Below are 25861 nucleotides of genomic sequence, written 5' to 3'. Positions count from 1 at the left end.
AGACTACTAACATTTTTCAAAATCATGTGATGCTGGTCTGAGGCGGCTACTACGATCTATTACAATATTAAAGAGCACCAAAACGGTATTTATTGTTTGAATTTTGTTTGACAGAACTAGACAGATAAGACTTTAAAGTACACATGAAATCAAAATTGACCTTATTTATTTTGTTAGCTCAAATTGCTAGTTTTGTGGTGAACAATTCATCCGTGAAAGTCAATCCACACAAAAAAATTGTTTGGCTTCATAATATTTAATCAAAATCTGAAAATGCTCCTCCCCTCTGCAACGGTGCCCCTTCTCAGATGACATCAGTTTGACGGCTTGGGTTGTAAACACTTAAACCACTCCCCTCCGACCGTTAGTCTACTATGAGCGAGAGATGGAGAGGAGGAGCGCTAAAATAAAACTCTTCCCTCTATAGAGTGCCCCAGGGATGACGCGTTTTTGTAGGCAAAACCCGGAAGCGAGTTAGCATTTTAGGACTTCCGGTTCCAACGCCGTAAAGTCTATGGGTTTTTTGAATGGGTTTTTGCTAAATCGCCTGAGATAAGGTCTGTGGTAAACAAAGCCTCTAAATACTTTCACGTTTTGACATAAAACACACCATTTATAACCCACTTGTGATTTTTTTAAACTTTTACTGTGTCTTAAATTCGGCGGTTGCTAACAAATTGCTAAAAGGGACTACTTCCTTTGAAGGGAACTTTAGACGTCATCATGACAAACAGGACATTTGGACAGCATTTCTCATGAAAAAGTGGATAAGTATTCATACACAGTGCATATAATCAGTGAGCATGTTTTTAAATAGAGTTGTTTTCTAAATAAAGTTTGAGGACGCTTGGTGGTGACGACGTTGATCCGCGACCATGGTGTGCTGTAGTCCGTTTATAGCCTACTGTTAGCCTTTTATATCTGACGACTTTATTTAGGCTTCAAAATCTATAAATGTTGTTAACTTGCAAAGATTATCTTGATAGACAAAACATGTAAGTGTCATAACCCTTTGTTAAACACAGCTTATTTTCTACGATTTTCCAAAAGTCTATGGGAAAAATGAATAGGCTTTCAGTCGAGGGAACCCGTGCGCTGCTAACTTCCGGGTTGGCCTACAAAAACGCGTTATCCCTGGGGCACTCTATTCAATATTCCGTTTCCCTTGGAAATACGTCACAGCACTGGAGAAAAGTCGTTTGCAACTTCCGGTTCACGCGGACTTTAAATCAAAAGTAACAACAGTTTCCAATTAATTTTTTTTTTTCAATTCCGCTTGGTGCCGCTAGTGGCGCTGAAATTAATATACTCAAGTGTTGCCAAGTCCGTGGTTTCCCGCGGAATTTGGCTACTTTTAAACGGTTGCCGCGGGTTGTTTTTCATGTCCGCGGGTTGAATCGACCCAAAATAACGTGATATGGAACGCGAATTTTACAAGGGGAGGCCCGCCAAAAACGCTGATTTTACCCCCAGGAAAGCGATTTTTAGTGGGACCCCTGAAATGCGATTGGGTTAGTTTTGAGGAGCAATTGGGCGGGTTTTGTTGTGAAAACATGGCAACCTTCACCTTTGAAATCCTGTCAGTTGCAACAAGGAAGATTTAAGACTAAACTATTGCAGTTACAGTTGAATTCAAGGTAATGCACGAGCTTCTAATCAGCTGAAGACGCTTCGAACCGCTTACAAGAGGGATTAATCTCCAAATGTTGTCATTTGTGAGCAGAAGAATACGTCACGAGCTGCGCGCGCACAGTCTGACAGGAGCGGCGGGATTTTCAAAGGTGAGACTAATTTTAAGATTTTTTAACTTTATGCAAAATTATATAATTTTTTTTTACACGACTTTTTTTTTTTTTTTACACGACTCCACTGTGAATGTGTTTATCTAAAGTCAAACTGACACGCTACCATTTAGAGCTGTGAAAGATATACAATTTTTATTTCGATATAGGCTATGGGTCATTTTTGTCCAAAGGCCTAATAAAAAAAACAAAACAAAGATATGACATCTAAAGTATGTAAGATAGTACAGACTAGATCAATTTTATTGAATTCAAAAGGTTTTAATTATATTTTGCTTCATATAAAGGTTTTTTTAAAAGATTTGAAGTGTCAAAAGGTCTCTTGGTTTAACCGTCCAAAGGCCAATATAGCCATTTCATTTGTGATTAAAATATCTTAAAATGTAATAAATGTATATATTTTATTCTGGCATGATTTTATAACATCATATATAAAAATAGTCTAAAATGTTATTGAAATTATGTGTAAGTCATTGCTTTGTTATGAGAAAGAATGTCCGGAAAAATGAATTTCATTTATGTCATTCGACGTAACTAATATAAAGGGACCATTTTGGATCAAGTCATGTGGTCAGTATCATGTGACAGGATGTGACATCCTTCAGACAACTGCAAATGACCACATGGTCGTGAAGGAAAGTAACTAGCTCTCCCGTAAATATTTGAAAAATTCATGTTTTCAACTGCTCATATGCATGTCCCGAAACATCAGGTCATTCGGTACAACCGCTATAAAACATGGAAAATGTTGTAATGTTTTAAAAACTTGTAACATTTTTATTGTCCTTTTGCTAGCAAGCTAACTAACTAGAGATCAGCCTGTTTGCATTGTTTGAAAATATCGTCTTTCGCTATAACAAAAAGTGTTATTTAGTAAAACCGACATTTTGGTTAAACCGAATGGCTTTTTGGGTAACAAATTTTGTCCAACTTGTAAAAAATGACAAAAGCAGTGTTAATTGATTATAAAAACCACAATCACATTGTTAACACTTAACAAAACTTCAAAATTAATTATATCTCCATTGTTTTTTTTAGTTTTTTTTTTTTACTTTGTCAATGACCCATATTTAGAATAAATCAGAATTTCACATCATAAACAGACATGATTCAATATGATTAAAATATGTTTTACTGCAGAGACTGCACAGAGACAAGATTAACAAAGTGAATAACAGTAAATAAACATCATAAAACTACATGCGTTTCAAAGGTTTTCATTAACATAATTAGCATGAGAAAAACAACTAAAAGAAGACCCCAGGAAATAGTAATTGATAAGATAATGATTATATGATGTAAATCTGAATCTCCCAGGAATAATTAAACTTGTTTTAAACTTAGGACACCTCAGCTTTTTTATGCTTATTTCATTCATTTCAATCAGACATCATAATATGCATTAGAAGGAATTACTAATCCCATATCCCAATATATTTCTTAAAGAAGGGAAATCACAATATTTGGAGAAGTTTCAAGACCACAATCAATGATGAAGTGAAAGTGTTGGGCTAGTTCAGTTTGCAAATCATTTGACACACACAAAGTTTTACTGAAGCATTTAGTCAACAACACTTTCTTTTCCAATGGAAATTTCCTCTCTTTTGGTTATTCGATTGGTTCAACAGTGCTTTTTGACCACAATATTGGTGAATCCGTGCACCTGAGTGAGCTGAGGACAGTCGAATGAGGCCAGAAGTTTGTGTGGGCCATGACACTTGGGAATAAATTTCTCCGTCAGACACACTGTGGCATGTCCTGCAATGTCACTGAGGAAGAAAAAAAGATTATTAATATTACTATAATTTATATAATTTTAATTATTATTTTATTTAATTAATTGGAAATGAAGGTAAGAATAGAATAATGCAAAAATAATTTATTATTATTATTTGAGTAATTAATTTAATTTTACCCATAGTTAACAACTCTGGGATGCTGCAGTCCAAGACCCACAAAGCGGAATACAGGGTTCTTTAGGACACAAGGCAGTGGATTCTTGAAGGTGATTTTGACTCGCACTTCTTGACCCAGGACAGCATCACAAACAGGCTGAAAAAGAAAAAAAAACACATACAAGACAAAATTTAGCACTAGACTATTTCAACTGATCACCAGAATAATTTGAATGCTTCAAACTCACAACGATGACTAGATCTGGAGTGCGCAGTCTGAAGCTGTACTGGGTGGCCAGAAACTGCTTAGTCTGAGTGACGTGTCCAAAGAGGTTGAGCATCAGTGGGGCGTGATCCACCAGGTGCTCCTTATACTCGTCATAACTCAGGGTCCATTCCACAGGTTTGCCTATATTGGGAAAAGTGATAAATATGAAATGCTTTCATGATAAGTGCTGCTTTCCTGTATTACAACTCAAACTGTATAATTTCTCACATTCAGAGGGCTTGAGCTCGATGCATGTCTGGTCTCTCTTCAGGAAGGTCTTCCTGACTCCAGTGTAGTACATGGCTGCTGCATGGCTGTAGAGGGTTACGCTACGAGGTGAGCTGCATTTGTTTTTCAGATTGATGCAGAGCACGGCATCTTTTCCCACACACGGTCCATCACCCTTCAGGCTGACTTCACAGACAACATCCTCAGCACAGGGCAGTGGGTATGTGCATCTCTTGGAGCCGTGACGAAGGGCTGTTTCCAAAGCAGCACACTTCTCCTCCGAACCTGATTAATGGAAGCAGGAGGAGGCGAAAGTACAATTAGAATGATTGATCCTTGTTCAACTTTTACTATCCAGATGTTTGTTTGCTGTTTTTGTTTTTTGGCCTTCCACCTCTTTATGAGAAAGACATGGTGAGAGTGTTATTGACTCAAACCTCATCCCCATAAGCACCATGGTTTAATGTGTCTGGAACATGGGTTGGACCACATCCCTTACCAGTTCAAATGTAAGTATTTTTTGGCATATGTATTGATTCTCACCCAGTGGGTGTTTGTAGAGGTTTGTGATATCTACACGCTGATCTGAGCCGAAGGCCTTGGTGCTGATGCAGTGACCTACTACATCCTTCTCAACGTGGACAACACCAAATGTTCCATTACTTTGCTTCTGCCAGTAAACTTTATCATTGTTCACCTAGAACACAAGGAGACAAACAGGAGTCATAAGACATTATCTTAATCTCTGTATGACAGAATGCTTAAAGTAATTAACTCACTTCGGCGAAAATGAAGGGCACGTCATGCTTCAGGAAGGTCTGTCCGCTGCGGATCGCAGCAACAGAGGTGGGGCCGCAACGGAAGAATCCCTGGTTGGTCAGCTGAGGAGTGGAATCAATCACCTGCCAACCTCCAAAACCAGATGGCAGGTCTGGACGAGCCATCCAGGCCTCATTCCACACATGGAAGTTCCTACACAAAGAGAAGTCAATCATGCACATTCAGAGGAACTCTTAGTAATCACAAATGTGATTGACACTTACCAGATTGAATCACGGTTCATGTGATCAATCAGCTGAAATTTCTCATCCAAATAGACGTCACTTGTCAAAGAAACATCAGTGTCATGAGCAGAACAGAAGTTTGAGACGGGACGAACTGGAATGCCCAAACACCTCAACACTATGAGAGAAAGAGAAGAATATATGCATTAAATCTACAAATACTTTCTCAAACCTGTTTTTCCTCTTTGTCCATTCTGCATGAACTCTTACATGTGTTGGTGACTCCAGCAAAGGCCAAGCTCTGTCCATATTTGACAGGTACTCCTCCACATTTGTGATACTGTTTCAGGATGGCACTGCTGCCGCACCAGGATGTAGGAGAAGTTCCATCTCCATAGCAGTTAGACCAGTTACCCACCAACACACCACAGTCTTTGTTGGCAATAACCTGTTAAGGAGAGATGATTGAAAATTTTTTGTTTTTTACGCAGCAAGCTTCATGCATATTTACCACACTTAGAGCAAATCAGATCGTTTTGTTAGGCTTTCTGACATCGAATCAGGGTGTTGATAGAAAGACTCACCATGTCAGACAACACTCTGGAAATGTTAATTGGGTTTCCCCATCCTGAGCAAGGGGCATAACTCTTCTCCAACACATATAAGCATGCAGCCAAGACTCCCTCCTCAAACTAAGAATCAGACAGCAGAATGAAGAAATTAGAAATTGTGAAACATCTGGAATGATGTCTTTTGTATGAACATGTTAAAAAGTATTTCCTCTTTGAAATCAGCTGTTTTGCTTAGTCTCTCTGACATTCTGTAAACTTGTCTGTAGGCACCTTTGGAATATATGAATGAAAGTTTGGCTCTTACTTGACCAAAGTTCCATGTTCTGCAGCCAATCTGCTGTTTAGTTCCGTAGTAGATTCTGCCCATGTCATTCAGCACATACTCAACTCTCTCCGCCTCTTCACTCAGGTACACACAGTCATCTGAGAACAGAGAAAATTGGTCTTTAAACATAAAAGCTTCAAAAAGTTTAAATCATGCTTTACTTCTTTCCTCATTCAATTTACTTTTTCATATATTCAGGTTTTGCATGTTATTTTAAAGTGTATTGAAACGCGTACCTTTACACCAGGGGTTGAACAGCATGTAAATGTCATTGTCAGGAACATATGGTAGAGTGAATCTTCCTCCTTGACAGTGAGTCACGACACTGAGTTGGTATCGTCCAACACAAGCAGTCGGAAGTGAGTGCACACACAGTTTGATTCGGTTTTGACACTTTTCGACAATCTTTGCCCCCCAGCAGTCTTTCTTGAATTCCTCCACTATCGGAACGACCACATAAGTGCCGTCCCGGATGGATGGGACATGACCTGTAAAACACACAGAAGAACATGAGATTCCAGTGATGGTATAAATGCATGTTCCTCCTTTACATAAACTGTATCTGCATGTCTTCTATTGTTATGCACATATTGGTCATACAGTAACTAACCTAGTTTCAGCTCCAGGTGAAGTTTGTCACAACTGGGATTGAATGGACGGCACAGATCAACCCACATATTGAAATGCTGTCCTCTGCGGACGATGAGGTGATCATCAGGGAAACAGTGTGTGTGATGCTCCTGACGATTTGGTCCAGTCCTGCACTTGAGAAGATCGATTTTACTCACCTGTAGGACAGTTTCTGAGAAAACAAACAAAGTAGAAAACGGGTCATTCAATATCAAACAGATCATTTATTGAGTTATAAAAATACTGTAACACATTTCCCTTTATGCATTGCAGGACAAAGATCTACGACTTTTACTATCATCTCCACAGACTTGCTTACTTGTGCAATCATCCATGCACTCTTTGATGACAACTTCTTTAGTTTCATAATCACGGCATGGAGTGACAACGCTGCAAGGATTAGTGCATGGAGTAGCGCAAGGGTTGACGCGTGGATTAACACAAGCTTTTATGCATGGGTTTACATGAACATTTGCGCATGGGTTTACACACAGATTTATGCAACTCTTAGCACAATGGTTAGCATCAGGGTTGGTGTAAACCGGAGCGCAACATGCACCTTTCAAGCTGTCGTCTGCCTGTAGTTGGACCTGTGGGAAACGGCCGACAGTGCAGAGGTTTTTGCATTGGTTGTTTTCAAAAGGCATCCTGTCAGAAAAAAGAAAAAAAAAAAGATTGTGAAGGATGAATTAAAAGATAAAATAAAAGTTTAGGTGGATCATTCATAACTAATGTCTGAATCCTTTCTGATGTATCCCACAAAGCTTTTCCCCTAAATATTCCAGCTTTTAAATTTATGAGCATTCATGTACACATCACGTCATGTTTGTAGAACTCAAGCTGCATTTATTAGACAGCAGGGTAAGTCATCTTAACCTTTTTCGTGTGGTGGGTTATTAAGGGTCTAGAAAAACAATGAATATGTGCAAAGTAAAATCAGATAATAAGCCTGAAGTAATGTCAGAGTTGATTACTTACATCTTTTAGTCCTTGTCCTTCTTTAAGAGAGACTGAACCGAGAACTTGATTTACTGAAGCAAGTGAACAGTAAGTCCTGCTTTAACCAGCTCTTCTTTCCACTGCAGCCCTAGATATATATACTTCATGTCCATCTCCACCCCTTCCACATCTCCTGTGAGAAAGAAGAAAGGATTTTGGGTGAGTGACATGTGTTATGTACAATGTCTTCTTTCAGGGAGTTAAGTCAAATTAATGTCTTAGTTTAATTGTTCTGGACTGATAAGTAAAGGAGGAAAAGCTTATTCGTAATAACAAAATGCCAAACTAGTCATGGCATGATTCCCAGATAATGCATTAGTTTTACTTACATTGTAAAATGATAAGATATTTAAAAATGTAATTAACCTGAATTTATTAGTTATGTATGTTCCTTTCTTAGCTAACATTCTCTCAGATATGTTTTGTGAAAATTAAATTGTCAGTTGTACAGTTTTACTTCAAGGTCATGACACACTGATTACAGAACCAAAGCTAAATAAATCTTGTTGTTTTTAAATGATATACATTTAAGTAAAAACATTGTTGGAAAATAATCTTTTTGATTCTAAGTACATTAACATCTTCTACATGAAGTTTCAAAATATTTGTTTTGCAAAACAGTTGTTGCCATAGAGCCAGATTTCACAAAACCTAGTTTTACTAGGGCACATTATACAATTTTCATGCAATTTCTAACATTAACAAAAATGCATAGCAATGAATAAATGACACATTTGGTGAGAGTGTTGTATGTGGCATTAATTAGGACAGTAGAATAGTGTCACTGCTAACATGACATATGAGTCATCATCACCATATGTATTTCAGGTTTACATAGTGTTAATGCACTGGGTGTTTACTGGGCCTGCTTAGTGTAATGATATAATTCATGTATAGTTTTACATTTTGCTGTGCATATATGCAAATATGCACTCATTTGTGAGTCACTTAAAGGGATAGTTCGACCAAAAATGAAAATTATCCCATGATATACTCACCCTCAAGCCATCCTAGGTGTATATGACTATCTTCTTTTAGACAAACTAAATAAAAAATATATATTAAAATTTTGAAGCCAAAAAAAAAAAAAAATGAATCTATCCATCCATCATGAAAGTAAGGCTCCAGGGGGTTATAACGGCCTTCTGAAGCAAAACAATGGGTTTTTGTAAGAAAAATATACATATGTAAAACTTTATTAACTATAATAACTAGTTTCCGGCAGACATCCATACGCATCGATTTGCAGTGGAAGAGTAACCCGACCCAACGCATGATGCAATGACGAACGTGGAAAAGCAGAGGATAGAGCAAAACACCGGTTACAAATTAGAAGTCTATGTTGTTGCACAGCCCTATTTGTTTGAACTACGAGAGGCGTCTAAACTTACGCTAAACCTACATCCTACGCCATACATCACACCAGGGGTTACTCTTTTGCATACGGTCATTCGCCGGAAGTTAGTTATTTGAACTTGTAAAGTTTTAAATATGGATATTTTTCTTACAAAAATGCATCGCTTCACTTCAAATGGCCTTTATTAACCCCCTCGATTAATTTTTTGGCTTCAAAATCTGCCTATTCAAGGTGAGTAAATCATAGGGTAATTTTTCATTTAGAAATTAGTTTCCGATCGTTTTGCTAGATAAGACCCTCATTCCTCATCTGGGATCATGTAGAGCCCTTTGAAGCTGCACTGAGCTGCAGTTTGTACAAGTTGGTAACCGCTGAAGTCCACTATATGGATAAAAATCCTGGAATGTTTCCTCAAAAGCCTTAATTTCTTTTCGACTGAAGAAAGAAAGATATAAACATCTTGGATTACATGGGGTGAGTAAACTATCAGAATTTTAAGTGAAATAATCCTTTAAATATACTTGCACACACCTATAGGCCAACCCACTGATTATATACACCTACTGAAAATGAGACCTAGAGATGGGTGTGTTTATATATATATATATACACATTTATAATTTGAATGTTATTGCAACAAGCGACATACAGTAGGTATAGTCTTCATAATTAACGTTGCACAATTCAACAACTCCCTTTGAATGTTGGTCTAGATATCCTAAAGTTTTTTTGGTTACACTATATTTTAAGGTGTCTTTGTTACACTATAATTATACATTTAAGTACTGAGTAATAAGTAACTACATAAGTACTTACTATAGGGTTAGGATTAGGTTTTGGCTTGGTTTGGGGTTAGTTGCATGTAATTATGCATAATTTATAGTTATTACTATAGTAACTGATTAACCGAGTAACCGATTTTTTTATTATTACCCAGAAGTACTACAGAGTTAACAGATGCATCATAATCACACATCAAATTATTAACATATAATGCTGAGGCAGCACATATTAACAAAACAGCTAAATTGAAGGAAATATTCACCATAACAACAACTTCAAATATTTAAGTTTTCAAAGGTTTTTATTCAGATTTGTTTTCATGACAAGATGAAAAAATGTCAGGCATAAAACCTCCTGAGTGCAATCTCCTCTGAGATCATGATGAACAGGTTTACAGTTCAAAGAAACAAACATTTCTTCTCTTTAGTTAAAGTACTTTTTCACTGTTTAACAGTAATGTTGGCAACACCATGCACTTGATTAAGTTGAGGACAGTCGAGGGACGCCAGCAGTTTCTGTGCACCATGCCGCACTGGAATAAATGTCTCCGTCAGGTTCACCGTGGACAGGCTTGCAATATCACTGAGAAGAGAATTATTACATACGATTAAAAAAAACCCGCTAAAACTACATAGCAACAGATATAGCATCTCTTAATACAATTGTATTATAACAATAGACAAATAAAATGTAATCCAACACAAGCTCTTGGCAATTAGTAACTATTTTATGTTTTGGCAAATTGGTGACTAATTCATATTCTCATTAGTTCGGTCTGGATCTGCTTACGCACCAGTGACGGTTATGTTGAAGGGTGGAAGACTTTTTTCTAAAACTTGCATGTTTTCTTACAACTCACACTCTACAAATTCACACAAAATCGTCACCTCGTAAAATAGTTGTTTTACTGTGAGATCGGGTTGAATCAATCTTACCCATATCTGACAGTTTTGGCATGCTTCAGTCCCAGACCCTCAATACGGAATATCACATTCTTTAGGACACAAGGCAGTGGATTCTGGAAAGTGATTTTGACTGGCACTTCTTGACCCACCACAGCATCACATACAGGCTGAAAGGTAAAAACTTTGTTTTATTTATTGTTTTAACTTTATTTATGTACCTTAAGACGTGGCCAGTTCCCAACAATAATCATGTAACCCTTATCTTCTAGGCCATCACCAATCCACAAAGAGTTTAAAAGCGAGAACCTGCTAGACTCACAGATATAACCAGATCTGGTGTGCGCAGTCTGAAGTGGAACTGGGTGGCCAGAATCTGTTTGGTCTGAGCGACGTGTCCAAAGAGATGGAGCATCAAGGCCGCCTGATCCACTAGGTGGTTCTTATACTCTTCGTATCGTAGGGTCCACGGTAGAGTCTGGACTATAGAATGAAAAGAGATAAACAAGTCTCCTTTTAAAACAGTTGCATGCTACATTAATCTGGATACATTTAAAGGTGCCCTAGAACCCCTTTTCAAAAGATTTAATATAAGTCTAAGGTGTCCCCTGAACATGTCTGAAGTTTCAGATCAAAATACCCCATAGATTTTTTTTAATTAATTTTTTTAACTGCCTATTTTGAGCCATGATTGCATATGCACCGATTAAGTGCGCGGCCCCTTTAAATCTCCCACTCAAAGTTGTTTATTATTATTAATATATTAATATATTAAATTTTTCATTCAGTGGCACCTTTAAAGGAACATTCCACTTTTTTTGAAAAAAGGCTCATTTTCCATCTCCCCTAGAGTTAAACAGTTGAGTTTTACTGTTTTCAAATCCATTCCATTCAGTAATATCATTGTGCCTGCTGCACCCATGATGCGGCAGCAAAGTTCCTTGATTATTACGCCGGTCTAATGGTCTAATTAGATTCAATGAACTATGCTAAGCTATGCTAAAAGTGGTACCACCAGACCTGGAGATCGACTGAATGGATTAGAAAACTGTTTAACTCTAGGGGAGTTGGAAAATGAGCTTATTTTCAAAAAAAGTGGAGTGTTCCTTTAAAACAACGTTTTCATTTCAAGACCCCACACTAAACATTGTTTCCATCCACACTAGTGTGAGAGACAAAAAGATGTTTTTAAATGTATCTGTATTAATGTAGATGTATCCTAAACCTCTCTCTTATAATGCAGAGTTGATTTCAAGCTTTTATCATTACTCACCCTCAGAGGCCTTCAGCTCAATGTTCACTTGGCTCTTCCTCACTAAGGCATTATGGACACCGGTGTAAAATGTGGCTGCCACTTGACTGTAGAGGGTGATGGTACGAGGCGAGTTGCATTTATTCTGCAAAATGATGGAAAGCACAGCATCCTTGCCTACACATGGTCCTTCCCCATGCATGGTGACTTTAACGGTCACATCTTCTGCGCAGGGCAATGGGTATGTGCACCGCTTGAGGCCATGACGAATGGCTGACTCTACAGCAGTACACTCTTCCTCCGTACCTGATAAATGTTAATAAATTTCACATTTAACTTCAAGACATTTCCAAAGTGTGATTGTTACTATACTGAGATGTGTGTTTTCACCTTTTGGATGTTTGTAGAGGTGTGTGATATCAAAGCGTTTGTCTGAGCCAACGGCCTTGGTGCTGATGCAGTGACCTACTGCGTTTTTCTCAACATGGACAACACCAAAGGTGCCATCACATCTCCGCTGCCAGTACACTCTATCATTGTTCACCTAGATAAACATTAGTAATATATCATATGTTGCATTTATGTGTGAGAGAGAGGACTATTTAAACAATGAATAAACTCACTTCTGCGAAAATGAAGGGCACGTCATGCTTCAGGAAGGTCTGTCCGCTGCGGATCGCAGCAACAGAGGTTGGGCCGCAACGGAAGAATCCCTGGCTGGTCAGCTGAGGAGTGGAATCAATCACCTGCCAACCTCCAAAACCAGATGGCAGGTCTGGACGAGCCATCCAGGCCTCATTCCACACATGGTAGTTCCTACAGGAAGAGAAGTCAATCATGCACATTCAGAGGAACTCTTAGTAATCACAAATGTGATTGACACTTACCAGATTGAATTATGGTTCATCTGATCAATCAGCTGAAATTTCTCATCCAAATAGACGTCACTTGTCAAAGAAACATCAGTGTCATGAGCAGAACAGAAGTTTGAGACTGGACGAACTGGAATGCCCAAACATCTCAACACTGTGAGAGAAAGAGAAGAAGAATAAGTCAATCACTTTCTCAAACCTGTTTTTCCTCTTTGTCCATTCTGCATGAACTCTTACATGTGTTGGTGACTCCAGCAAAGGCCAAGCTCTGTCCATATTTGACAGGTACTCCTCCACATTTGTGATACTGTTTCAGGATGGCACTGCTGCCGCACCAGGATGTAGGAGAAGTTCCATCTCCATAGCAGTTAGACCAGTTACCCACCAACACACCACAGTCTTTGTTGGCAATAACCTGTTAAGGAGAGATGATTGAAAATATTATGTTTTATATGCAGCCAGCTTCATGGAGAATAGAGCAAATCAGAGAGTTTGTTAGGCTTTTCAACAACAAATCGGTAAGAAAATGAAGACTCACCATGTCAGACACCACTCTGGAGATGTTAATGGGGCTTCTCCATCCTGAGCAAGGGGTAGAACTCCTCTCCAACACATAAAAACATACTGCCAAGATTCCCTCCTCAAACTAAGAATCCCAGATCAGAGAGGGGGAAAATGAGAGATTAAGAAACATTACCATTTCAGCCAGTTACCCTTCTGGTTATAGTTGACAAAATCTCAGGCTTGAGTTTTGTAATACTGTATATGAATGAAAGTTTGGCTCTTACTTGACCAAAGTTCCATGTTCTGCAGCCAATCTGCTGTTTAGTTCCGTAGTAGATTCTGCCCATGTCATTCAGCACATACTCAACTCTCTCTGAGTCGTCATCCAGGTACACACAGTCATCTGATAAAGTGACAAGGGAGAATTGAATTTTAACTGAAGAGTTAAAGTAAATTCAGTGCTTTCTATTTTTACTACTCCACTTAAAAATGAAACGCGTACCTTTACACCAGGGGTTGAACAGCATGTAAATGTCATTTCCAGGAACATATGGTAGAGTGAATCTTCCTCCTTGACAGTGAGTCACGACACTGAGTTGGTATCGTCCAACACAAGCAGTCGGAAGTGAGTGCACACACAGTTTGATTCGGTTTTGACACTTTTCGACAATTTTTGCCCCCCAGCAGTCTTTCTTGAATTCTTCCACTATCGGAACGATCACATAAGTGCCGTCCCGGATGGATGGGACATGACCTGTAAAACACACAGAAGAACATGAGATTCCAGTAAAGGTAAAACCGTTTGTCATGTCATTATTAAAGAAGGCTATAACTGACCAAGTATCAGCTCCAGATGAAGTTTGTCTGTTTTTGGAATAAAAGCTCGTGTCAGCTCGACCCACATCTGGAAACATTGTCCTCTACGGATGATGAGGTGATCACTCTGATAATAATTTGTGTGATGCTCCAGTCGATTTTGTTCTTTTCTGCCCTTAAGGAGGTCAATAGAGCACACCTGCAGCACTGCATGAGAACAAGCAAGAGCAGAATACAATCAAAGATCAGACCTTAAAACTAGAAATGTGATTCCCACTATGCAGTGCAGTCAGAAGAGTTTACAGCACTTACCGTCACTTCCACATGCTTGTATGCCTTTGGAATCACTGTACGGGCTGATACTGCAAACTGACTGGCTGCGTTCCCCTTCCCGCTCTTCTAATTCCTGTTTGGTTCCAGTGTAAATATTTTCACAAGACATACTTTAAGCTTCAAAAGCAAGAGAGAGAATATACAAATTATAAAACAAAGCTTATGGTTAATTATTCAAAACCAATGGCTTCTACAATTGCTTTTTTTTTTTGCTTTTTTTTTTTTAAATAAAATTGCAGTCTAATTTTATGAGAATTAAAAAAAAAATCATAAATAAAGTACAAGTTTTGACTGGTACATTATTATTTTTCTTACCTGCTAAAATACAGATGCCTGTTTTCTAAATAAAAAGATTATATACTAAAAATAGGGTCACAATCTTAAAATTATGAATGTGTTGATACTTACATGTTAGTAGTCCTTGTCCCTGAATGTGGCTTGTATCTTTATTTAAAGAGTAAATCAGAATAATTGTTCTTAGCTTAAATTAATGAAGCATGTGAAAGAAGGTGTTGCTGGGATGAACTACTGTTGCTCCAAAAGTTTTTCTCTGCTGCACACCGGTATATAGTAACCTCCTCTCCACCCGAACTGCCCATAGTGTGTGAAAATTTTTTCTTCATGTGAGTCAGTTTTTTTTTTTTTTTCCTTTAAAAAATTATTTCAATTATTTCAATTTCAAATGTACATTGTGAATGAACACTAGTATAATTGGTATGGCTCTGAGCTGTCATGTAGAACTGCCAGACTAAGCAGATAATTAAGCAGTATTTTCACATACAAAGTGAATACAGGTTATGTGGGACACTATTTTGTCAGTGGCATTATATGATCCAAATGGGCACATTAAATGTCATGTCATATTAGTTTAGGATAAACTTAATGCTGCTTTTTAGTAATGAAAGTATCTACACATACTGTGATGATTGAGATTAAGTGACCTACTTGTATTCACCCTGTACAGTGCTATAGGTGACACCTACTTACCTACTTTTTTCTTAATTCATATTGGTCAGATGAAAAGCCCTGAGATTAAAACTTAGTGACAGATACTGCATTTAAATTATGTACAAATATTTCTTTCTTCTCTCAAGAGATATCTCAATGTTGCTACTAAATGCTGCTTCTCAAACTACCACTAAAATGCAAAATTACTTAATGTTTTTTTTGTTTTGTTTTGTTTTTACAATTTTTTAATGCCAATTATGCAAGATTATGAATATGGACACTAAAATAAAGGAGTTGCTTGCTTTGTCAGTTATCTCCAAACGGTGTTTTTAAATTTCAACTGATGTAAATTATATATACCATGTCAATTATTGGCTTTTTTTTTGCAAAGTCCTTGAGTCCCACGCATAACCTGATATTGCAGAGTTCAACATGTTCCTGGGTTAACAAGATTTCAGGGACAAGTTTACAGATTATGTCAAGTTTAGGCTTAAAATGATGAATTGGTGCTTCTACTTCAGTGTTATTCATTTCTCTTTGATTTTTGCGATAACTTTTGGGTAGGGTTAGGTTTAGGGGTAGGAATAGGGTTAAGATTACATTTTCAGACTAGAATGTTGTTCCAGGATCAAAAAATATATTGACCCAACGCATCTAACTCAGCAATATCAGGACGTGCGAGTCCCACTTGAGGCCTCTCCCAATCATCATATAGAGGAGCTTGGCTTCCAGGCGGGTTTAGTATAGTGTTATTTCTTACCAAATACATCAACTTTGAAGGATAAAACAAGTGAAAATGAGGCTGTGAGGACAGACATACAGTCTTCACCAATGGTAAGCACTGTATAAAGGTCCTGGATTGCTAAATTTTCACAACTCTGAACTTTTAAACATTTTTGTCTATTGCTTTTTTTTTCTTCAGAAAGACATTCTGTCAGCTGAACAATTGGATTGTTGTTAAACAACAGTGCAAACACACTGTATTTTATCCATTACAGCCTCGTTTTCATTCCTGTCAAAAAGGCAGGAGTGACAAACGATTTTAAAAGATTTTGCACTAAAGCTATGAACATGTAGCCCTGAGATAACATCCTTTTGACTTTTTTTCCCATATATTGTGCGCATCTAATTTTTAAGGTATGATGTAGGACACTATATGAAAATGAGTGCAAATAATAAATAGGTGAATGAACAATTATAATATAGATCTGAAATGAGTTCAATATGATTTCAAAATACTAATACTACAGTAAAACTAACTGCAGAGAAGAGATAAAAACTGCACCAAACAGAGCAGATAAACATATGAAATAAGCTGAAAGAGACTGATGTGTCAGCCAACAGTGATGCTATAATATGGTATCACTGCACTACTGAAGCCTAAAAGTGAAAGAGTGGACATTTGAAAATACTTAAGCACTTAATTCCACACAATAATTAAGAGATTTGAGTCTCTTAAGAAGTGATTCAGAATGACACCACATCATAGCATGAAAAGTCTCCTAGTTTCTGTGATGTAGCAAAGTAGAAAGGAGAGGAGAAAATGTCTGAACCTTTCCAAATGCATGTTCTCGCTGTCCAGCACAAATCCAGTGACCATCAACACTGTTCTGTGTGTTTCCAGCTGTAATGGATGTTCAGTGTTTGATGGACTGGGACTGCAGTAAGTCAGAACAATTAATTATGGCTAAGACTGACTAGAGCATTATAATAATTGTCTGCTATTATAATATGAAATAGAGTCATTTAAAATATTATACAATGCCTTACAGAAGACAATGCTTTCAGAGCAACCGTTTTTTACAGTGTTGAAAGCTCATTAAGCGCTCCATGAGAGTTTTGATCGGCAACTTTTCTTCCTCTACTGTGCCACACCTCCCCATATTACATTCATTTCACTGATTGAACTAAATTATTGTCGTCTGATAAATACAATGGAATGGGAGATGCTCTGTGTTGCTGTGTAATTTTATTGGTTATACAATAATTATCTCTCATTCTTTCTCACTGTTTTTCAGTGACATTTCAAGCCTGACCACAGTGAGCCTGACATTTCTTTCCGAAATGCCACTTGAACTTGCATCACTTGATTTTCCACAATTTACTCATATGCTTATATTGCCAACATTATTGTAAGGGAAAAGAAGTTAAATCATTTTAAACTAGGACATTTTTTAAGTGCTAGTGACTGAAAAAACCTTTAGATGGATGGATGGATGGACACAGATGACAGATAAAATGAAAGACATAGATAGAATAAACAATGAATACTGGCCATTTTAAGTCTGACCAGAATTACAAGATAGACTATAGTCATATCAATTTGCTAAAGCCCTTGTAGAGTCATTGTTCTAGTAATAATTTGCTGAGGTATGGGTGTTTTTAGGTCATTTTAACTTAATTGGTCTCATTAAAGGCTGTTATTTTCTCTTACGCCTTCTGGGTGGAGCATGAGCTTCAGGTTGGGGATGGTTAACTTCATTAGAAACTTATTCGATAGTTTCGGTTGTCTCAGAAAAGGACAAAATTCATGAAATATCTTCTATAACAGTTCAGAAATATTAGGGTACATACTTAAGTTATGACATCAGATTCATTACTTCCACTTGTCAAGTAAGAGACATCTCTTCCTTTCTCAAAGAATCCATTGTATTCACGGGGTCTGGAGCCACATTTTTCCCTCTGTCCATAAAAAGGAGGAAAAAATAATAAAACATGGTAGTATTCAGACCCCCTTAAATTTTTCACTCTTTATACGTTATATTGCAGCCATTTGCTAAAATCATTTAAGTTCATTTTTTTCTCTCATTAATGTACACACAGCACCCCATATTGACAGAAAAACACAGAATTGTTGACATTTTTGCAGATTTATTAAAGAAGAAAAACTAAAATATCACATGGTCCTAAGTATTCAGACCATTTGCTCAGTATTTAGTAGAAGCACCCTTTTGATCTAATACAGCCATGAGTCTTTTTGGGAAAGATGCAACAAGTTTTTCACACCTGGATTTGGGGATCCTCTGCTATTCCTCCTTGCAGATCCTCTCCAGTTCTGTCAGGTTGTATGGTAAACGTTGGTGGACAGCCATTTTTAGGTCTCTCCAGAGATGCTCAATTGGGTTTAAGTCGGGGCTCTGGCTGGGCCATTCAAGAACAGCCACGGAGTTGTTGTGAAGCCACTCCTTCGTTATTTTAGCTTAGGGTCATTGTCTTGTTGGAAGGTAAACCTTCTGCCCAGTCTGAGGTCCTGAGCACTCTGGAGAAGATTTTCGTTCAGGATATCATTGTAATTGGCTGCATTCATCTTTCCCTCGATTGCAACCAGTCGTCCTGTCCCTGCAGCTGAAAAACACCCCCACAGCATGATGCTGCCACCACCATGCTTCACTGTTGGGACTGTATTGGAGAGGTGATGAGCAGTGCCTGGTTTTCTCCACACATACCGCTTAGAATTAAGGCCAAAAAGTTCTATCTTGTGGTCTCATCAGAGCAGAGAATCTTATTTCTCACCATCTTGGAGTCCTTCAGGTGTTTTTTTAGCAAACTCCATGCAAGCTTTCATGTGTCTTGCACTGAGGAGGGGCTTCTGTCGGGCCACTCTGCCATAAAGCCCCGACTGGTGGAGGGCTGCAGTGATGGTTGACTTTCTACAACTTTCTCCCATCTCCCGACTGCATCTCTGGAGCTCAGCCACAGTGATCTTTGGGTTCTTCTTTACCTCTCTCACCAAGGCTCTTCTCCCCCGATAGTTCAGTTTGGCCGGACGGCCAGCTCTAGGAAGGGTTCTGGTCGTCCCAAACGTCTCCCATTTAAGGATTATGGAGGCCACTGTGCTCTTAGGAACCTTAAGTGCAGCAGAAATGTTTTGTAACCTTGGCCAGATCTGTGCCTTGCCACAATTCTGTCTCTGAGCTCTTCAGGCAGTTCCTTTGACCTCATGATTCTCATTTGCTCTGACATGCACTGTGAGCTGTAAGGTCTTATATAGACAGGTGTGCGGCTTTCCTAATCAAGTCCAGTCAGTATAATCAAACACAGCTGGACTCAAAAGAAGGTGTAGAACCATCTCAAGGATGATCAGAAGAAATGGACAGCACCTGAGTTAAATATATGAGTGTCACAGCAAAGGGTCTGAATACTTAGAATTGTTGACATTTTTGCAGATTTATTAAAAAAGAAAAACTGAAATATCACATGGTCCTGTGTTTTTCTGTCAATATGGGGTGCTGTGTGTACATTAATGAGGAAAAAAATGAACTTAAATGATTTTAGCAAATGGCTGCAATATAACAAAGAGGTTTTGAATAGGAGGGGGTCTGAATACTTTCCATACCCACTGTATTTATAGATTCTCTTGCATGTGAATTTTCATTCTCATAGTTTCTCCTCTTTCCAATTTTATGAATAGTTCTATTTAATAACTCACATAAAGTCGAACATCAAAGAGTTGTCCTTGTTCTGACAATCATCAGAGATAAATGTAAGAGTAACAGACAACTGTACAGCAATTTAACTTAATATAGCCTAATAATGTCATATTACTGTATGTGTCAGAGCTAATTTTGCCTTAAAATCCTTTATCTAATCTCTCTGTTGAAGGGAGCTTCATTCCTTCAAATGTATGTAAAATAAATTTTATTACACCAATCGCCGCATTGCATAAAATGCAAAAATCATTGTCCTACTCACTGCTCTCTTAAACAGTGTAACAAGATTAACAAACAATAATAAATATGCAGACATGCTTACAGAATGTTTGGACATAGGAATAAATAAAGGATATATTCATCAGTTTTATGACTAATTTTAATGTCTTAGACCTGCTCTGTCAGGAAAATAAGAGTAAAATGGCTCTGCCTATGGTTTAAAAGTTCAGAACAATTAAAGTAATATGTTAATTTGTCCCATTAATTCTCTTAAAAAAAAAAAAAAAAAAGCATTAAAATTAACTTGTGACTCAAAAGCCTTTGATCCCTTACTTGAGAGCACAATTCTTCACTCTTTTGCTATGAGCTGTGGATGGGGTGGAGATGGAGATGAAGTATAAAAATCCCGTCTACTGTGGAGACAAACAACAGTACGATCAACGAGCTGGTTATAGCAGGACTTACTGTTCACTTGCTGCAGTACATCAAGTTCTCGGTTCAGTTACTCTTGAACGGACAAGCACTGAAACATGTAAGTTATCATCTCAGACATTGTTTGATATTATATGGCTTTATTGTGCACAGATATGTTGCTGATTTTGGCTATCTAGAATTATAGGCTGTTTTTATCAAGAGTTGGTTAAAAACACATCTTTAGCAGATTAATATTTCTTAAGTCTTTCCTTTTCTGGTATGATTGTGAAAATGGCCTAAAGAACAGATATCATTTCTAAGAACAAAACCATGCAAGAGACCTTATTTATGAATTATTAACTATCTAATGACCAAGTACTGATCATGTAACTCTCTTTTTTTTCCCAGCATGCCTTTTGTATACAACCCATACAAAAACCTCTGCACCATTGGCCGTTTCCCAGCCATTAAACTGCATGCGGAAGACTGCAGGAAAAAGACATGCTACACATCAGTTTATCCTTATCCTTACGTTAACCCTTGTGCCAGCCCTTGCACTAAACCTTATGTATACCCTTGTGCAACCCCTTGCTCTGTCACTTATCCTTACCCATACGTCAACCCCTGTGTTAAACCATGTGTCAACCCTTGTGTTAAACCATGCATCAACCCTTGCGCTACTCCATGCGCCAATCCTTGCAGCGTTGTTGCTCCATGCCGTGATTATGAGACTAAGGAAGTTGTCATCAAGGAGTACATGGAGGATTGCAAACAAAGCTGTGGTGGTGATGGTAGGAGTCGTAGATCTTTGTCCTGCATGCATGATTTTTATAACTCAATAAATGATCTGTTTGATATCGAATGACCTGTTTTCCGCTTTGTCGTTTTCTGTGAAGCTCTCCTCCGGGTGACTAAAGTTGACCTTCTCAAGTGCAGGACTGGACCAAATCGTCAGGAGCATCACACACACTGTTTCCCTGATGATCACCTCATCGTCCGCAGAGGACAGTATTTCAATATGTGGGTTGATCTGTGCCGTCCATTCAATCCCAGTTGTGACAAACTTCACCTGGAGCTGAGACTAGGTTAGTTACTGTATGACCAATATGTGCATAACAATAGAAGACATGCAGATACAGTTTATGTAAAGGAGGAACATGCATTTATACCATCACTGGAATCTCATGTTCTTCTGTGTGTTTTACAGGTCATGTCCCATCCATCCGGGACGGAACTTATGTGGTCGTTCCGATAGTGGAAGAATTCAAGAAAGACTGCTGGGGGGCAAAGATTGTCGAAAAGTGTCAAAACCGAATCAAACTGTGTGTGCACTCACTTCCGACTGCTTGTGTTGGACGATACCAACTCAGTGTCGTGACTCACTGTCAAGGAGGAAGATTCACTCTACCATATGTTCCTGGAAATGACATTTACATGCTGTTCAACCCCTGGTGTAAAGGTACGCGTTTCAATACACTTTAAAATAACATGCAAAACCTGAATATATGAAGATTAAATTGAATGTAGAAAGAAAGAAAGCACCATTAAAACTTTGTGAAGCTTCAAGTTCAATTTTCTCTGTTCTCAGATGACTGTGTGTACCTGAGTGAAGAGGCGGAGAGAGTTGAGTATGTGCTGAATGACATGGGCAGAATCTACTACGGAACTAAACAGCAGATTGGCTGCAGAACATGGAACTTTGGTCAAGTAAGAGTCTCATATATTACTAGAGTTTACCACATATCAGAGACAATCTAATTGATTTCAATGGGAATGTTGAGAAAATCCGTCCTGCAAATCACTTTCAACATTTTGGTTTAGCCTTTAATTTTACAAGGTAAATGATAATATATTCCACAGGATTTAATACATGTCTATAGGACAAAATATGATGATAACGCCAATTGACGTTCAGTAACGCGCTATTCAAAATTTATTTTTGACCGCCTAACTGATTGCTGTGTAAAATCCCGCCATTATACGTTTAAATAATTTCTGACCGTTGAATATGTCTGTATTATGTTTCTGATATTTGAACGGGAGTGCCATTCTCAGCGAATACAATCATATTGTAAATGTAAATACAATCTCAGTTGTCATTACAACACTAAACAAGCAGATTAGACAGCGAGACAAGATTAATCTTACCTGAGTCGTGAGCTTGAAGTCTGAATCTAATAGGATTAACCGTTTTACTAGCGAACAACAGGAAATGACAAGATTCACAAACCTTTGATTCTTGTGATTTGATTCTTTAAAAGAACCGATCAAAAGACGTATTCGGCTCGATGGATTCCTGTTAGTCTGTTAGAGCAGTTTAGCTTTTGTGTACGTTAGGTTTGTAATATGATTTAAATCAATGTAATTACACAATAAAAACTGTTTTAAATTATGTTTGATTGATTCAGTGTAGTTTGTGACTCCTGCTGAACACTGCATAACATATTTTTTTAATCGGTCATATCTTTTCCTAACTTTGCTGACTCATTCTTAGTTTGAGGAGGGAATCTTGGCTGCATGTTTTTATGTGTTGGAGAAGAGTTCTACCCCTTGCTCAGGATGGAGAAGCCCCATTAACATCTCCAGAGTGGTGTCTGACATGGTGAGTCTTCATTTTCTTACCGATTTGTTGTTGAAAAGCCTAACAAACTCTCTGATTTGCTCTATTCTCCATGTAGCTGGCTGCATACAATATATAATATTTTCAATCATCTCTCCTTAACAGGTTATTGCCAACAAAGACTATGGTGTGTTGGTGGGTAACTGGTCTAACTGCTATGGAGATGGAACTCCTCCTACATCCTGGTGCGGCAGCAGTGCCATCCTGAAACAGTATCACAAATGTGGAGGAGTACCTGTCAAATATGGACAGAGCTTGGCCTTTGCTGGAGTCACCAACACATGTAAGAGTTCATGCAGAATGGACAAAGAGGAAAGAAGATTGAGAAAGTGATTGTAGATTTAATGCACATATTCCTCTCTTTCTCTCATAGTGTTGAGGTGTTTGGGCATTCCAGTTCGTCCAGTCTCAAACTTCTGTTCTGCTCATGACACTGATGTTTCTTTGACAAGTGACGTCTATTTGGATGAGAAATTTCAGCTGATTGATCAGATGAACCATAATTCAATCTGGTAAGTGTCAATCACATTTGTGATTACTAAGAGTTCCTCTGAATGTGCATGATTGACTTCTCTTCCTGTAGGAACTACCATGTGTGGAATGAGGCCTGGATGGCTCGTCCAGACCTGCCATCTGGTTTTGGAGGTTGGCAGGTGATTGATTCCACTCCTCAGCTGACCAACCAGGGATTCTTCCGTTGCGGCCCAACCTCTGTTGCTGCGATCCGCAGCGGACAGACCTTCCTGAAGCATGACGTGCCCTTCATTTTCGCTGAAGTGAGTTATTTCCTTTAATTAAGCATTCTGTCGTACAGAGATTAACATATAACGACTAATGATTCCTGCCGTCTCTCTAGGTGAACAATGATAAAGTTTACTGGCAGCGGAAATGCGATGGGACCTTTGGTGTTGTCCACGTTGAGAAGGATGTAGTAGGTCACTGCATCAGCACCAAGGCCGTCGGCTCAGATCAACGTCTAGATATCACAAACCTCTACAAACACCCATATGGTAAAAACCGCATGCATGCCTCTTGAAACATCCGGTTAAGATTCTTGGTCTCACCTGTGACATCTCCTGCTTCCATTGATCAGGTTCGTCAGAGAACTGTGCTGCTTTGGAAACAGCCCTTCGTCACGGCTCCAAGAGATGCACATACCCACTGCCCTGTGCTGAGGATGTTGTCTGTGAAGTCAGCCTGAAGGGTGATGGACCGTGTGTGGGAAAAGATGCCGTGCTCTGCATCAATCTGAAAAACAAATGCAGCTCACCTCGTAGCGTAACCCTCTACAGCCATGCAGCAGCCATGTACTACACTGGAGTCAGGAAGACCTTCCTGAAGAGAGACCAGACATGCATCGAGCTCAAGCCCTCTGAATGTGAGAAATTATACAGTTTGAGTTGTAATACAGGAAAGCAGCACTTATCATGAAAGCATTTCATATTTATCACTTTTCCCAATATAGGCAAACCTGTGGAATGGACCCTGAGTTATGACGAGTATAAGGAGCACCTGGTGGATCACGCCCCACTGATGCTCAACCTCTTTGGACACGTCACTCAGACTAAGCAGTTTCTGGCCACCCAGTACAGCTTCAGACTGCGCACTCCAGATCTAGTCATTGCTGTGAGTTTGAAGCATTCAAATTATTCTGATGATCAGTTGAATTAGTCTATTGCTAAAATGTGTTTTGTATTCTCAGCCTGTTTGTGACGCGGTCCTGGGTCAAGAAGTGCCAGTCAAAATCACCTTCAAGAATCCACTGCCTTGTGTCCTAAAGAACCCTGTATTCCGCTTTGTGGGTCTTGGACTGCAGCATCCCAGAATTGTTAACTATGGGTAAGACACTAGAATATTTTTTTTATTAATTACTCATTTAAATACTTTTCCATTTCAATTGTTATTCAATTAATTTTCACTGAGTTATATACAATTATTGATTGATGAACAATGCTCAACACTCTTTCTGTTGTTATACAGTTTGATTATTTAATATAAAAAAAGAAATGCAAATATAGAAATTATAGATAAATTAAAATATAAAGATATAAATTATAGTAATATTAAATAATAGTATTTCTGTAATCTTTAAAAAAATGGTTAAAATATAAATTATAGTAATATAAAATTGTCACTACAGTTTGTATTATTAAATAATTATATATATATATATATATATTAGTTATATTAAATAATGTTGCTATTCAGTTTTCATTATTTAATCTAAAGATTTAAAATATAAATACATAAGTTAAAGTAATAAAATGTCCCAATACAGTTTGTAAATATTTAATCTAGCAAAAATAAATTTTTAATTAAATAGTTAAAACATATTTATAGTAATATTAAATATTATTCTTATTTTCTTCCTCAGTGACATTGCAGGACATGCCACCGTGTGCCTGACAGAGAAATTTATTCCCAAGTGTCATGGCCCACACAAACTTCTGGCCTCATTCGACTGTCCTCAGCTCACTCAGGTGCACGGATTCACCAATATTGTGGTCAAACAGCACTGTTGAACCAATCGAATAACCAAAAGAGAAGAAACGTCATGGCTCCACTGAACAGAAAGCGCTCGCATTGAATTGATTTGCAGAATTAAATAGCAACTATTAGTTTCACTTTACCTACAAGCTGTAAACCTTAAACTAATCATGATCCAGGAGACTTTATGCCAGACATCTT

The 25861-nt window shown here is 38.1% G+C and overlaps 3 protein-coding genes across 3 annotated transcripts; 1 reads left to right on the top strand and 2 right to left on the bottom strand.

The window, feature by feature from the left end:
- Nucleotides 1–3423: 3423 nt before the first annotated feature.
- On the bottom strand, nucleotides 3424–7371 carry LOC137008804 (protein-glutamine gamma-glutamyltransferase K-like). Its single transcript, XM_067370520.1, has 13 exons — nucleotides 7020–7371; nucleotides 6705–6896; nucleotides 6331–6582; nucleotides 6074–6192; nucleotides 5782–5889; nucleotides 5468–5645; nucleotides 5237–5375; nucleotides 4973–5165; nucleotides 4737–4890; nucleotides 4194–4478; nucleotides 3946–4106; nucleotides 3718–3854; nucleotides 3424–3571 (listed from the first exon to the last, which is right to left on the bottom strand). Exons 1-13 carry the CDS (start codon nucleotides 7369–7371, stop codon nucleotides 3424–3426), a joined length of 2418 nt encoding a protein of 805 aa, XP_067226621.1.
- Nucleotides 7372–10211: 2840 nt separating this feature from the next.
- Nucleotides 10212–14045, bottom strand: LOC137009279 (protein-glutamine gamma-glutamyltransferase K-like). The gene is made up of 11 exons (XM_067371349.1): nucleotides 13896–14045; nucleotides 13678–13796; nucleotides 13428–13535; nucleotides 13127–13304; nucleotides 12905–13043; nucleotides 12641–12833; nucleotides 12408–12561; nucleotides 12039–12323; nucleotides 11088–11248; nucleotides 10799–10935; nucleotides 10212–10445 (listed from the first exon to the last, which is right to left on the bottom strand). The coding sequence occupies exons 1-11, from the start codon at nucleotides 13918–13920 to the stop codon at nucleotides 10304–10306; spliced, it is 1641 nt and encodes a 546-aa protein (XP_067227450.1). The 5' UTR covers nucleotides 13921–14045; the 3' UTR covers nucleotides 10212–10303.
- A 6480-nt stretch (nucleotides 14046–20525) lies between these two features.
- LOC137009413 (protein-glutamine gamma-glutamyltransferase K-like) lies at nucleotides 20526–25697 on the top strand. Its single transcript, XM_067371632.1, has 13 exons — nucleotides 20526–21344; nucleotides 21450–21638; nucleotides 21761–22012; nucleotides 22142–22260; nucleotides 23048–23155; nucleotides 23279–23456; nucleotides 23547–23685; nucleotides 23757–23949; nucleotides 24030–24183; nucleotides 24267–24551; nucleotides 24639–24799; nucleotides 24876–25012; nucleotides 25548–25697. The coding sequence occupies exons 1-13, from the start codon at nucleotides 20963–20965 to the stop codon at nucleotides 25693–25695; spliced, it is 2445 nt and encodes an 814-aa protein (XP_067227733.1). The 5' UTR covers nucleotides 20526–20962; the 3' UTR covers nucleotides 25696–25697.
- The last annotated feature ends 164 nt before the right edge of the window (nucleotides 25698–25861 follow it).

The sequence above is a fragment of the Chanodichthys erythropterus genome, chromosome 20 (assembly GCF_024489055.1).
Source record: "Chanodichthys erythropterus isolate Z2021 chromosome 20, ASM2448905v1, whole genome shotgun sequence".
Lineage (NCBI taxonomy): Eukaryota > Metazoa > Chordata > Actinopteri > Cypriniformes > Xenocyprididae > Chanodichthys > Chanodichthys erythropterus.
Note: the sequence above shows the minus strand (reverse complement) of the source record. Positions and strands in the feature narration are given on the sequence as shown.